At 41.0% G+C, this 12,008-nt stretch overlaps 1 protein-coding gene and 1 long non-coding RNA gene across 3 annotated transcripts in view; one reads left to right on the top strand and one right to left on the bottom strand.

Annotated features, from left to right (window-relative positions):
- The window catches only part of SYNPR (synaptoporin), a 328,993-nt gene that overhangs the window by 196,582 nt on the left and 120,403 nt on the right, over positions 1-12,008 (top strand). For both annotated transcript variants that reach the window (XM_011947192.1, XM_011947194.1), the window contains one exon: positions 7,084-7,208. In XM_011947192.1, the coding sequence (XP_011802582.1) occupies positions 7,084-7,208 (125 nt within the window). The remainder of the gene's footprint in view (positions 1-7,083; positions 7,209-12,008) is intronic.
- The window catches only part of LOC105515389, a 130,090-nt gene that overhangs the window by 53,692 nt on the left and 64,390 nt on the right, over positions 1-12,008 (bottom strand). The window lies entirely within an intron of this gene.

The following is a 12,008-nucleotide window of genomic DNA, read 5'->3' as shown; positions in this document are numbered from 1 at the left end:
GAAGGAAAGAAGGAAGGAAAGAAAGAGAAAGAAAGGACATATCACCTGCTTTGCTTTGGTAATGAGCTTCCAGGTATGTGTTTATGAGACACTCAAGAGAAACATGGAGAACCTCAGGTCACCAAAGCACCTATGGTACATTTCTGGGTGAAGAAGACTGGATCGTTTGAGAATCAACTCTTACCGATATGGCAAAAACAAACAAACAAACATCATTCTTCCCGCAACCATAGAGCTAATTAGAACACTAACTTGGGAAGTCTAGAGACCGGGATCCTACTTCCAACTCTCAGTTTTTGCAGGGCTTCCTCTCACTCATCTTCCAGGTCTTAGCTTAAATGTAATACTCGCCAGGTGTAACCTCCTGTCCAGAATAACTCCCCTCAAAACGTGTGACACAATTTGAGATTATTTTATTTGTATGTGCTTTTTGGTTGTGTCTCCCACGTCTACCATTAAGCCCCATGGTGGGTGGGAAACTCCTATCCTTGTCTTTTACGTGACTGTTTAATTTTTTTGTTCTCCAACAGCTGGCACATAGCAAATCTGTCATTAAACATCCAATGAATGAGGCATGTTAGTCTTGATTTGGTAGATGTGGGAACTGAGGTTTAGAGAAGTGAAGTGATTTGCCCAGTGTCACACATCTAGGAAATGGGCTCAAGCTTAGGTCTGCCTCACCCCAGAACTGCTCTGCTTCCCCATGTAAGGAGGAATGATTGGGCGAGTAACTGGGAGGGGAATCAGTGGGAAGATTTCTGAAGTCCCCTCCCACTCTTTCAAGGCAACACCTAGAGAATCTCAGACCCCTGGAGATCCTCCAGTCCCCTCTCCTCACTGTGTCTTGATGTATTCCAATTACAGGACCAGGCCACTGGCTGATTTTCCCTGGAGGAGTTGATTTCACACCCCAAAATACAGAATCAAACATCCTTGTAATAAGTTATTCACTCAGAAGGATCTGACTCTTCCAGTGTTTTACAGACATCGTATGTTCAATCCTCGCCAAACCCATGTTAATTTATTATCAGTCATATAGTATGGTTTCCCTTTAAGCAGTTGTCATGCTCAGGGTCAGGTTTCTGCCACAGCTGAGGGCAGACGGGAGTGGGTGGACATGAGGCAGGGAGCTAGAAGAACACTTGAGAAACAGCATGTAAATGAGACATAGCTTTATTCAGCAGCTCTCTCATCAGTGGCTTCCTCACACCTTTATCTCAGCTGTCTGCTCTGGTTCTTCAGCTCCTTTCAGCAGCCGGCTCCCATGCACTGCTGCATGACCAGCCTGCAAGGCCAACTGTAGGGTTAGCAGCTTAACTTTCTCTCCCTCTGGGCACCAGCAAGCTGAGCCGTGTCCTGGCTCCCCCTGGTCTGTCTGCCAGACGGTCATTCTCCCTTACATGGGTCAGTAGCTTCACTGTCTCTGGGCACCAGCACCTGCACAAGAGCCATGCTGAACCCAAGAGCACAGTGTCAGCAGGTCAGTTATGCCTTTTCCAGGCAATAGTGGCTTTGAACCAAGTATGAGCTTACACAAACAGGTTATATAACAAGTGGAGTATGCACCTGTGCCTTAAACTCGCTGAGTCATGCAGGCCTGGATGTCTGCTTCGGCCTGTTTCTTGACCAAAGCACATCCATGTACCTTACACTCCACCCCCTAGGCTGAAGGAGACATAGGCCTTGGACGCACAGGTTATACATATAAGCTGTGGGCACACAGGCCCGATATCTACACATAGACTTGACACATGAGCCTGACATATAAGCTTCAGTGAGCTGTCCAGCTATTGGCATGGATTACCATAGGTGTCACCTCCTTGGTGATTACCATTCACACTGCCCTGAGTTCAACTCAATAGCTACTTTGCCTACGCCTGGTTTCAAACTGTATGGTGTCAGTACTAGGCTGGACTGCAACAACAGTCCAGGCAGCAGTAGCACCTCGGCTAGACCCATCTGTATACCACACCCTATTAGGAATGGAAGGACACCCTTCCTAACAGTGAAGGCGCAGGATCTAGGGATGCCTTAGGCCCCATGGCCTTATCTTGCATTAGGACTACAGATCCTAAGGCTTCTTGTAATTCTGCTGCTAAGGGACTTGTACTCAGTGTACTCCACTGTTCCAAGGAGGCACCCCACTTCACTAAACTGGATGTCTGTGCCATCCCAGTCTGGGAGGTTGTTACCCATGAATGCACCCAACCTGCTATAGGGTAAATCATCTACACAATGACTGTAACCCACCCTGCCATGCTCTCACAAGGCTGAAGGGCAGCATATGCAGTTACTAACTGCGTTTTCAGTCTGGGGAAGGTGGGGGTCATTACCCATGAATGTACCCATCCTGCTATTACTAACTGCTTCTCTATTAAGGAATACTGGAGCTCAACTCTCTTCCACAGCTGTGACCAAAAGCCTGTTGGCATTCTGAGGCACTCCATGCACTGCTAAAAGCCCTAACTGAAACTATCTGTGGTCACATGTACATTAAGTTTAAATGGGCACCTCTGGCCAGAAAGGTTGCCTCAGTCTTATCATCCCAATCCCAGGCAAGTGAGGCATTGCCACTTCTAAATCTGCAAGAGAATCAGAGGTTAACATAACATCATCAATAAGATCATGACACATGGTGGGGCTATACATATAGCCCTGCAGCAACACTGTGATTCGCCCTCCCATGAAGGCAAACTATTCCTGGCTCTCTGGAGCAATGTCAATGGAGAGAAATGCATTGGTCAAGTCCACCACACAGTTGCACCATCCTAGTTCCACTGTCACACGGTCCATCAAGTCTGTTATAGACGGCACAGCTGCCAAGCCGTGTAAAATATCCACCCCCAGAACATTTTCAGGTATGGGAGAGATACACAGTGCACAAATGGGGAGTCAAGCAGCTGATGCCAAGGTGCAAGGACACAGGTTTTGCTTTCACTGACCAGCTTTCATAGCTGTCTATGCAGCCTTGCCTGGAAACTTATCCAGGTGCAGGGACCAGTGGATTGCCAAGTTCACATGTGGCTCTAGTCATCCAGTGCCCCCCCAAGCTGGGCATCTCAGCCAGTCTCTTATCAAATAGAAAAGGCTTTACAATTCCACCTGACTGCAGCAGGCAACCTGTGAACTGGAATGCTCAAGCAGGACCAGGTTGCGCAGCAATGTCCTTCTCTCAAATGACTTTCACTAAGTCTGTACATGACTGCCGACATTACTTGCTTAACCCCCACAACTCAGCAGGGACACAGGCACCATAGGAAATGTGTTTCACTGTGGTAGGGAATCCCTGGGCTGACCTTCGGACTTGAACACCCAACAACTGTTCAAGTTCGATTTTCTGGTGGATCACAGGGTAAGCCCACAACGGAGATTCCTCCTCCTCCCTGCGCTTGTCCTTCAGGGACTGGACGTGCACTTCCTACAGCACAGCCACAAATGCCCATCTGACTCTACTGGCACACTCTTTTTCTCGGTGCCGTGCACTTCCAGGTGCTTCAGTGCCTTCTCCACACTCACAGGAGACCTGTCCACTGCCTCCCATGTTTTCACTGGGGCTCATCCTCACAGCATGGCAGCCACCAGGTATCACAGCTCATGCTGTGGCCACAAAGTCGATTCAAGAGCCCTCAGGGACTGAAGACTCACTCACCTCATCTCATCCTCCTTGCCAATTGCTAGATCCATGACTACGCCAAGTGACACGCTCAGGGTCAGGTTCCAGCCCCAGCTGAGGGCAGAGGGGAGTGGGTAGACATAGGGCAGGGAACTGGAAGAACACTTGAGAGACAGCAGGTAAATGAGACATGGCTTTATTCAGCAGCTCTCTCATCAGCATCTTACTTACACCTTTACCTTGATTGTCTGCTCTGGCTCTGCAGCTTCTCCCAGCAGCCGTCTTCCATGCACAGCTGCATGGCCAGCCTGCAAGACCAGCTGTAGGGTTAGCAGCTTAACTCTTTCTTTCTCTGGGCACGAGCAAACCGACCATCTGCCAGATGGTCATTCTCCCTTACAGGGAGTAGCTTCACTTTTTCTCTGGGTGCCTGCACCTGCACAAGAGCCATGTTGGGCCCAAGAACACATCAGCAGGGCAGTTATATCTTTTCCAGACAATAGTGGCTTTGAGCCAAGTATGAGCTTACACAAACAGGGCATATAACTAGTGGAGTATGTGCCTGCACTCTAAACTTGCTGAGTCATGCAGGCCTGGATGTCTGCCTCAGCCTACTTGTTGACCAAAGTACATCCATGTACCTTACAGCAGTGAGGACTATGGGGAAGGGAGAAATGTAACCCAAAAGCCCATAGGTATCATATTTAACTCGATTACAATGGCTTGTGTTTTCAGAGCTCAAGAGAAGTGACAAGAAAATATTGTGGTGTATGTGGTTTCAATAGTCATGACACCTCCTTTCCATGTATCTAACATTTTGAACTAGTTAAATACATAATTACCATTCCTTCTTAAGTTTGTTATATGATAGTATTAATAATACCTTACTATATATAAAGCGGTTAATATAAGATGAAAGGCCAAGGCAGTTTCTTTATAGCTATTAAGCACTGAAATGGACATTTGTTTTTATATCCTTCAATTCCAATCTGCTACATTTTAATGTCTCAAGGATTTTTTGAACGAAGCATTTTGAAACAATTATGCTATTCTACCATATCTTTCTTATAGGAGTATTAAGCTCCATGCACACATGCCTCACAACATTGTTGCCACTAGGAAATACAATCATGTATGTTAAGTGGTGGACACAATACTTGGCCCATAGTAGGCACTTTAAAATGGCCACAATGTATAATCCTTTCTTACTTTTACCTGCACAATTGCCTATCACACACTTAGGACTCCTGGCCCCAGAGAAATGTAAATGTCACACAAATCTCTGTATGAATTGGAAGAGGGTAGCATGTAAATACATATTCCATCTCACTTAGTTTTCTCAGAAATTCAGAAAGACATAGGGGATATCCCTGTTTTATGGATAAGGAAACTTGGAGACAGAAAGGGCTATCTCCATTGCCACAGCATGGAGCTTTGGACTCCATCATTCTATTCTTTCTTACCAAAGACGCTATCTTGATGTGGCACAAAGGGTTGCGACATCCAGTGTTGGCTGATGAAAACTAGAATTAAGCATTGAACCATTAAAATAACTTTCTCTTTATTTCTACTAATATGACTAATACTAATTGGTTACAGGAAGAGAGCATTTGGTCACGAGGAGTAAGCAAGTCCAGACCAGGGGCCTAAAGATGGAATTCCCTTCAGCTTCAGCGTTCTGTGGCTCAACCCTAGATTGTGGAGCGAGTTGGAATAGCTTCTGAATGCTTCATCAAATCCTGTGCAACAAAAGCTAACAAAGTTAAAAAGATCAGTTTTTCTGGACTGCTTGGATGTTGATTCACTGGGGCAGACAGCCAGAGAGATTTAGCTAGGGATTAAGCATAAATTTCCTATTTTATGGCCCGGAACATCTTATTAAGGAGCATCTGCTATTTACAGTAATATTCGTTAACATTTATTGAGAGCTTATGCAGTGTCAGGACCTGTTCTAAATGCTTTCCACATGTTAACACATTTCACTCTTACTACAATCCTTATGTCTTTTGGTCAAGTTCTTTCCATTTTTAAAATACATATCTTAAAAACTAGTCACTTAAAACTGCCACACACATGTGTGCACACACACACACACACACACATACACATGACTCACAAAATACTGCTTTGCCTGTGAAGGTTTCACAATGCCTTGTTATCATCAGTCAGTCTTTTCCTACTAAAGTTAAGTGGCCAATTAAGACAAAAAAAATTCTGAGGCTTTTTTTCTACCCCTGATTAAGATTGAGGTGGCAGGTGTTATAGATAATATTCATTTCACCTTCTGAACTTTCTGGAAAGACCTGGTGATCTTGCCAGCTCCAGCAGCCTTCTTGGCCACAGCAACTGTCTGTGTCACACCACAAATAGCAAAATGACCCAGAAGAGTTACCCTCAATGCTATTTTTCAATGAGGAAATCAAGGCAAGAGGAAATTAAGCAGCTTTCCCAAGGTCACATTCCAGAGCCTTTGACCCCAGTTGACTTCTGTGCAATAACTCCTCTCACTGTGCAAAATGATCTAGTGTTTCCAATAATGACCCCAAACTATTGTAAGAAGCTGGATTTCAAAGTTCAATTAAGATAAATTGGAATATTGCAGCATGTTAGTGTTAGGTGCATTTCATCGACTTCCTTTAGAAATGAGCAAGAAATTCTTTTGAGCTTAGCCAAATTACGAAATGAACCTAGTTTAGCATTTGCTTATGTCCCCTCTTAGGCCATCCTGTCTTCCAAGTGTCTCTTCTTTCTGGGAGACTTCTCAGAGTCCCTGCTCCTAATTATTGGTGCCTGGTTCCCCACAGATTCACATTCTACACCAGGACAGACCATGACATTAACTGTTGAAACTTTTAATATTGACTTAGAAGCAGCAACCAACACAGAGATGTAACCACCAGTGAAAGTTGGAAGCTGAAATGTACTGAGATCTTGTGCTCTAAAATAGCACCTCTTAGAAACTCACCTACTCTTCCTCAAACTCTTAGCTCTAGAATTCTCTGACCATGACTTTGAAATACTGATATATATATTATTCCAAAAGACAAATCATATTTATGGTAGAAAATACAGACAAACAAAGAGAGCAGGATACATCCCCACGTCTTCCTACCTGGAGACATCCGTTATTAACCAATTAGTGCAGTGCTTTCCAGGCCTTTAACTATGGGATTATGCCTGTGCTGTCTGAGGCATGACAGCTATTTACACACTCAAACACAGCTATTTTGGTTTGTCTTTATTTATTCTCCAAGCCACATTTCTCTCACTTGCCAGACAATTATTTTAGACACCACGTCCCCAGTCCTCACTCCATTCTACCTTCATCTTCCAGCTGAACCAAGTGCAATGCTCTTCTTCAGAAGGACTATAACTTCCCTCAATCCAGACATTAAGCTGCTTTTGATATATCTCATTAGAGCAGCATCATCCTAATAACTGCCTTCTGTTTGTTTATTTGTTCTCCACAGCTTTTTGCAATCTTTGCATTTGCAACATGTGGTGGCTATTCTGGAGGCCTGCGGCTGAGTGTGGACTGCGTCAACAAGACAGAAAGTAACCTCAGCATCGACATAGCGTTTGCCTACCCATTCAGGTAGGGAATGGTGGTTCATGCTTGCTAGCCTCACAGAGGGGTCTTTCTTTCTTCTGTGCTTTGTCTCAGAAAAATGCAGTCTTCCGGGGACTTCTGGGTAAACAGAAAGGATTCTGCCTGCACCCACGGAATGCCCAAACACTGTGCCCACTCACCACCTAGTGTGGGCACTGGGAGGATTTATGAGTTGTGCCTTCAAGACAGAACTGACTCTGCTCCAAAAACAAAAAAAAAAAGAAAAAAAAACTTGCTACAAAGAGAAAGAGGGAGAGAAAAAGAAAGGGAAACTGGAGAAGTAATTTTAAAGTACGATCAAATAAATTCAAGAAATATTTTTAGCACTTTGCCTTTCTAATGCACATTTTGAATCAACAAGAATGACAGATTATTTCCCAAATACATTTGACTGCAGAAACTTTTTTTTCATGGAGTATCCCAGAGTATCTGTATACTATGGAACACATCCTTAATATTTATATATTAAGTATATATATGTGTGTGTGTGTATATATATTATATATTATATATAAAGTATATATATGTGTATAGGTATACTTAATATATATTAAGTGAAGTGTTCCTAGTCTAAGACAAAGATGACTCCGTTCATAGGTGATGAATCATCATAGAGAGGTAGCATTGATACCAATATTCTTACTGGTTTTTAAGAGTAGAGCTGACAAAAGTTGCAAATACCTTGCTCAAGTAGATACTCTCCTAACTAGCTAATAAAAGAGTAAAAGAATAGAAAGCTCAGAAATATTAAGCATATAATCCCTGGAAATTTAGTAATAAGAGCTGTGCTGTGCTGCTGGAAGTGGACATGCAAGCGCTTGACTTCTGAAAGTTCTGGACCAACCTGTTGGCTTCTGGAGGAGAGTGGCCAAGACAACGCATGCTTTCAGATTAACATGCAGGATCTAGGACAAGAGATGAGAACTGCCAATGGCCGGACAGCAGGGCTGGGATGCTTGGTAACATTATACATGAAAACATAAGTTCAGCATGGCTTCTGCAGTGATTTCCCACCAAGAGATGTGGCAGGAGCAGGTAACTTAAAAGTCAATCTCTCAAGATTTAAAAGGCAGCAAGTCCCTAAACATTGAACTACCAGAGCCTAGGACTCTCAGTCTTTTCCTCAAACTGGAGGAGAGTAATCAAGAGACCTATCTGAACTAGAAACGAGTGCCTGAGCTGGTGTGGCAGGGGAGAGCAGAGTAATACTAATTTCATAAAATCCCTGCTTAAGGATACAATGTGAGAAGACACTTCAATCACAGTTTCCAGCACTGGGCTTCTTTAATTTCTTCCCAAGACTACAAATTCAAATGACTGGCCCAGTGAAAGGCAACTAGAGAAATTAGATCAAAATGTATTGCCATCTATAGCAGCCCCCTCATTTAAAAGATTTTTACTTGGATTCTGAAATAAATATGGTTAATCATTATATTTTTTAGTAGCACAGCTTTTCTTTCAAACATTATCTCACTCAGAAGCTCCATGTATAAAATAGACATGAGTTACTGAGACAGTCGGAGCAGGAGAAGAAGGGAACTTAAAGCCCCCAGCCAGTCCTCCTCAGCCTTCTCCCTGCCACACACCTTGCCCACTCCCCACCGTACAGACCCTGTAAGATCTTCTGGGAGCCCTAGGTCTCCTAGAAACAATTCTAAAACCACTGTTGTAGGATAAAGCAAGAAATTGTTTGCCACCCTGCTTACCACACCTTACATTTACTGTCTACTATTAAGGAAGGATTAACCAATCTCCTTTTATAGAATGTCTTGTAATTTGCCCCCATTAATGTTCATCTAGGAGATATACACACCTTTCCAAAACAGCTTAATTTACTAGGGTTGCAATTTCAATTTTACATTTGCATATTTTAACATGTACCATTATCCATGTACATATTCATAACCTGTACCATTATGGGGAAAATCTCAGTAATAAGCCAGGATTTATACAGATTATTATGAAGACATTTGTTTCAGAAGAAGTACGGTTAGCAAGATGTTGGTAATATAAATAATTAAAAAGTAAGAAGTAATGATATCCAACATTATAAAGCGTGGAGAGAAATGTAGATTCTCACATGTGGTTGGAAATAGTGTATATTGATAAAGCCTTTCTGGAGGACAATTGGAAGTAGGTATCAAAATTTAAATGTACATTCTATTTAATCCAGCAATACCATTTCTAGATCTCTACCTTCAAAAATGTTCATATAAATACACAAATACATGCATGTAATATGCATGTAATGATGTGCACTTCAGTGTTGTTAATAATAAAAGACTGAAACAAACTTGAATGTCCATCAGCAGGAAGCAGACTCAATGAATTATTTACATAAGTCCTATGCAGAAATTTTAAAAGTGAATGTACAGACATAGAAAGACGTTTAAAATGTATTACCAAAGAGAAAGTAAGTAGCAGCATGTTAAGAAAAAAACATAATAGTAAATGCACAATATAATTTTAAACTTATGCACCTATATGTTTATATATATTTGTAAAACGTAAAGTCTGGAAGGATACAGACAAACAGTTAATAGGGATTACTTCTGGGGAGGGACGTGTGATTGGTATGCAGAGGTCATACATTTACTTTTAACTCTACATACTTGAGTATTATTTGAATTTATTAAAATACGCATATTATACCTTGGTAATTTTAAAAGCACTCTTTAAAAATGAGTCATCCTATGGCTTCCAGTGAGATGCAATGATAAGACACAGCTCTGGAGAGAAATAACTTGTAGGAACCCCATCTGAAATTCTAAAGGGATTGAAGTAGATGAAAAAACTCTATTTTCAAGGTGAATGGCAAGAAGCAGCTGTTGAGACAACTCAGCGATTTGAAGTAGCAGATTATGAAAGCATTGCTTATGCTTAAAAAAGTTATTTTCTTCTAAAATGTCACAAGCCGATGCCAATGATTTGATGATAATCTCAGAAATAAGATAAGAACATTCAGTAGCTTTTAACTATTCAGTGTATTGCAAAGACCAAAAGGACAATAAAGTCAAGTCATTTGAACAAAAACAATTAGTTTGTAAATGATACATCAAAGGAAGCTACTTAACCAGTTATCAAACACATGTTTTAGGATGTAAGATGTCAGTGTTGAAAATTCTAGATAACTCACAAAATATTAATGTGCTGCTTCTAATAAATATGCCAAAGTGCATATCTCCTTTACAGCACCATATGTATGTGTTCCTGATTCCTATCAGAAATAATTGATATCCAGAAATGTATCATTTTGTCATAGAAATAAAACATTCGTCACCTTATCTTCCTTATTATTTGTGATTAAAATGAACAACTATTACTTAATTGTTTTCTATCTGCAATAATATACTAAATTTGGTATGAAATTTACTTGATAACTAGCAGGAGAGTAGTTCTACATTCCATATTTTTGGTACTTCCTTTATGCACAGAAGTGGAAAGTAGGGTGTCTCATTTTAAGGTACTTAATATATTTGTAGAAAGCCTACTCTAGGAATGCCAAGTAATATTTTAAACTTATACATGAATAAAAGATAGAGAAGGACAGAGTTGAGAGGTTAAGGGGCTACGGGAACAAAAATTTTCATGGCAGAGGTACTGGAGACGGGTCAGAATGATGAATGAATGAACAGACGTGAACATCTATTGCAAAGGCACAATGTGCCAAACACTGTGCTAGATACTTTGACATATATTAGATTACGTAGTCATTACACAGACTCTGTGAAGGAGGCTACTATTGTACTGTTTGAGGAGACTGGGCTGAGAAACATTTTGTTGACATCACACAGAAAATTAAATTTAAACTTTCAGATTTTTTAAATTTTATGATTTGAATAAAAACAAGAAGAAAGCAAAGTCCAGACTGTTTGGAGCATGGTGAATAGAACAAAAATTTATGATGGACAAAAGTGATAAAGTTAGAAAGGCCATTTTTTTCCCTGATTATAGAACACCTTGAATTCCTTGTAAGTTGAGTAGGAAGAAGAAGTTAAAGCTGACAAAAGGAAAATAACAAGGAAATCTATTTTGAAGTAGAGAGTACAAGTTAGGATTTGATCATGCAGAGTTTGAGATGCTTGTTAGAAGCACAGGGGAATTTTCTATCAGGAAGTTTCATGCTAAACCCTATGTAAGATGAGAGAGGTGAATACTGAAAATGAAGCTTTAAGAGTCATCATCATGAAGTCACACCTAGATGAAGAGAGGTCACCAAGAGAGACAGAATGGGAACTATGGAGGATGCCAGTGCTTGTAAAAAATGAATGAAAGGGGTCACTGAAAGAGACCAATAGGAGAAGACCCAATGGAAAAGAAGTCGGACAAACCAGAAAGTTCAGGTTTTTCAGAAGGTAAGAAAACTTTCTGCACATGTATCCCAGAACTTAAAGTAAAATAAATAAAAACAGAAATAAAATAAAATACAAAAAAAAAGAAAACTTTACGGATGCTACCATTCAGCAGCATTGAGTACCTCAAAGAAAGAAAGGAGTGAAAAACCAAGAAAAAGCCATAGAAAATAGTTAATGATGGTTATTAAAAACTTTCATGGGACATTTCAGTTGGAGAGAAAGCATGCCGAGCTGTTGGGGAATGGAAAATAGAATTCAGTATATTTTCTCTCAGACCAATACAATGACAATTTTGAAGGACCCTAATTTGCTTATCTTAAGCCTTCAAGATATATTTGTGGAGTAAGAGACTAAGTTTTTTAATGACCTTCTAGTAGAGAAGGTGCTCACCTCTTGTTTCTTGGAAGTAACCAGCTCATTGAATGCCATG

Source organism: Colobus angolensis, unplaced genomic scaffold (assembly GCF_000951035.1).
Source record: "Colobus angolensis palliatus isolate OR3802 unplaced genomic scaffold, Cang.pa_1.0 Scaffold26, whole genome shotgun sequence".
In the NCBI taxonomy this organism is placed as follows: Eukaryota; Metazoa; Chordata; class Mammalia; order Primates; family Cercopithecidae; genus Colobus; species Colobus angolensis.
This window is presented reverse-complemented; position numbering and strand designations above follow the sequence as displayed.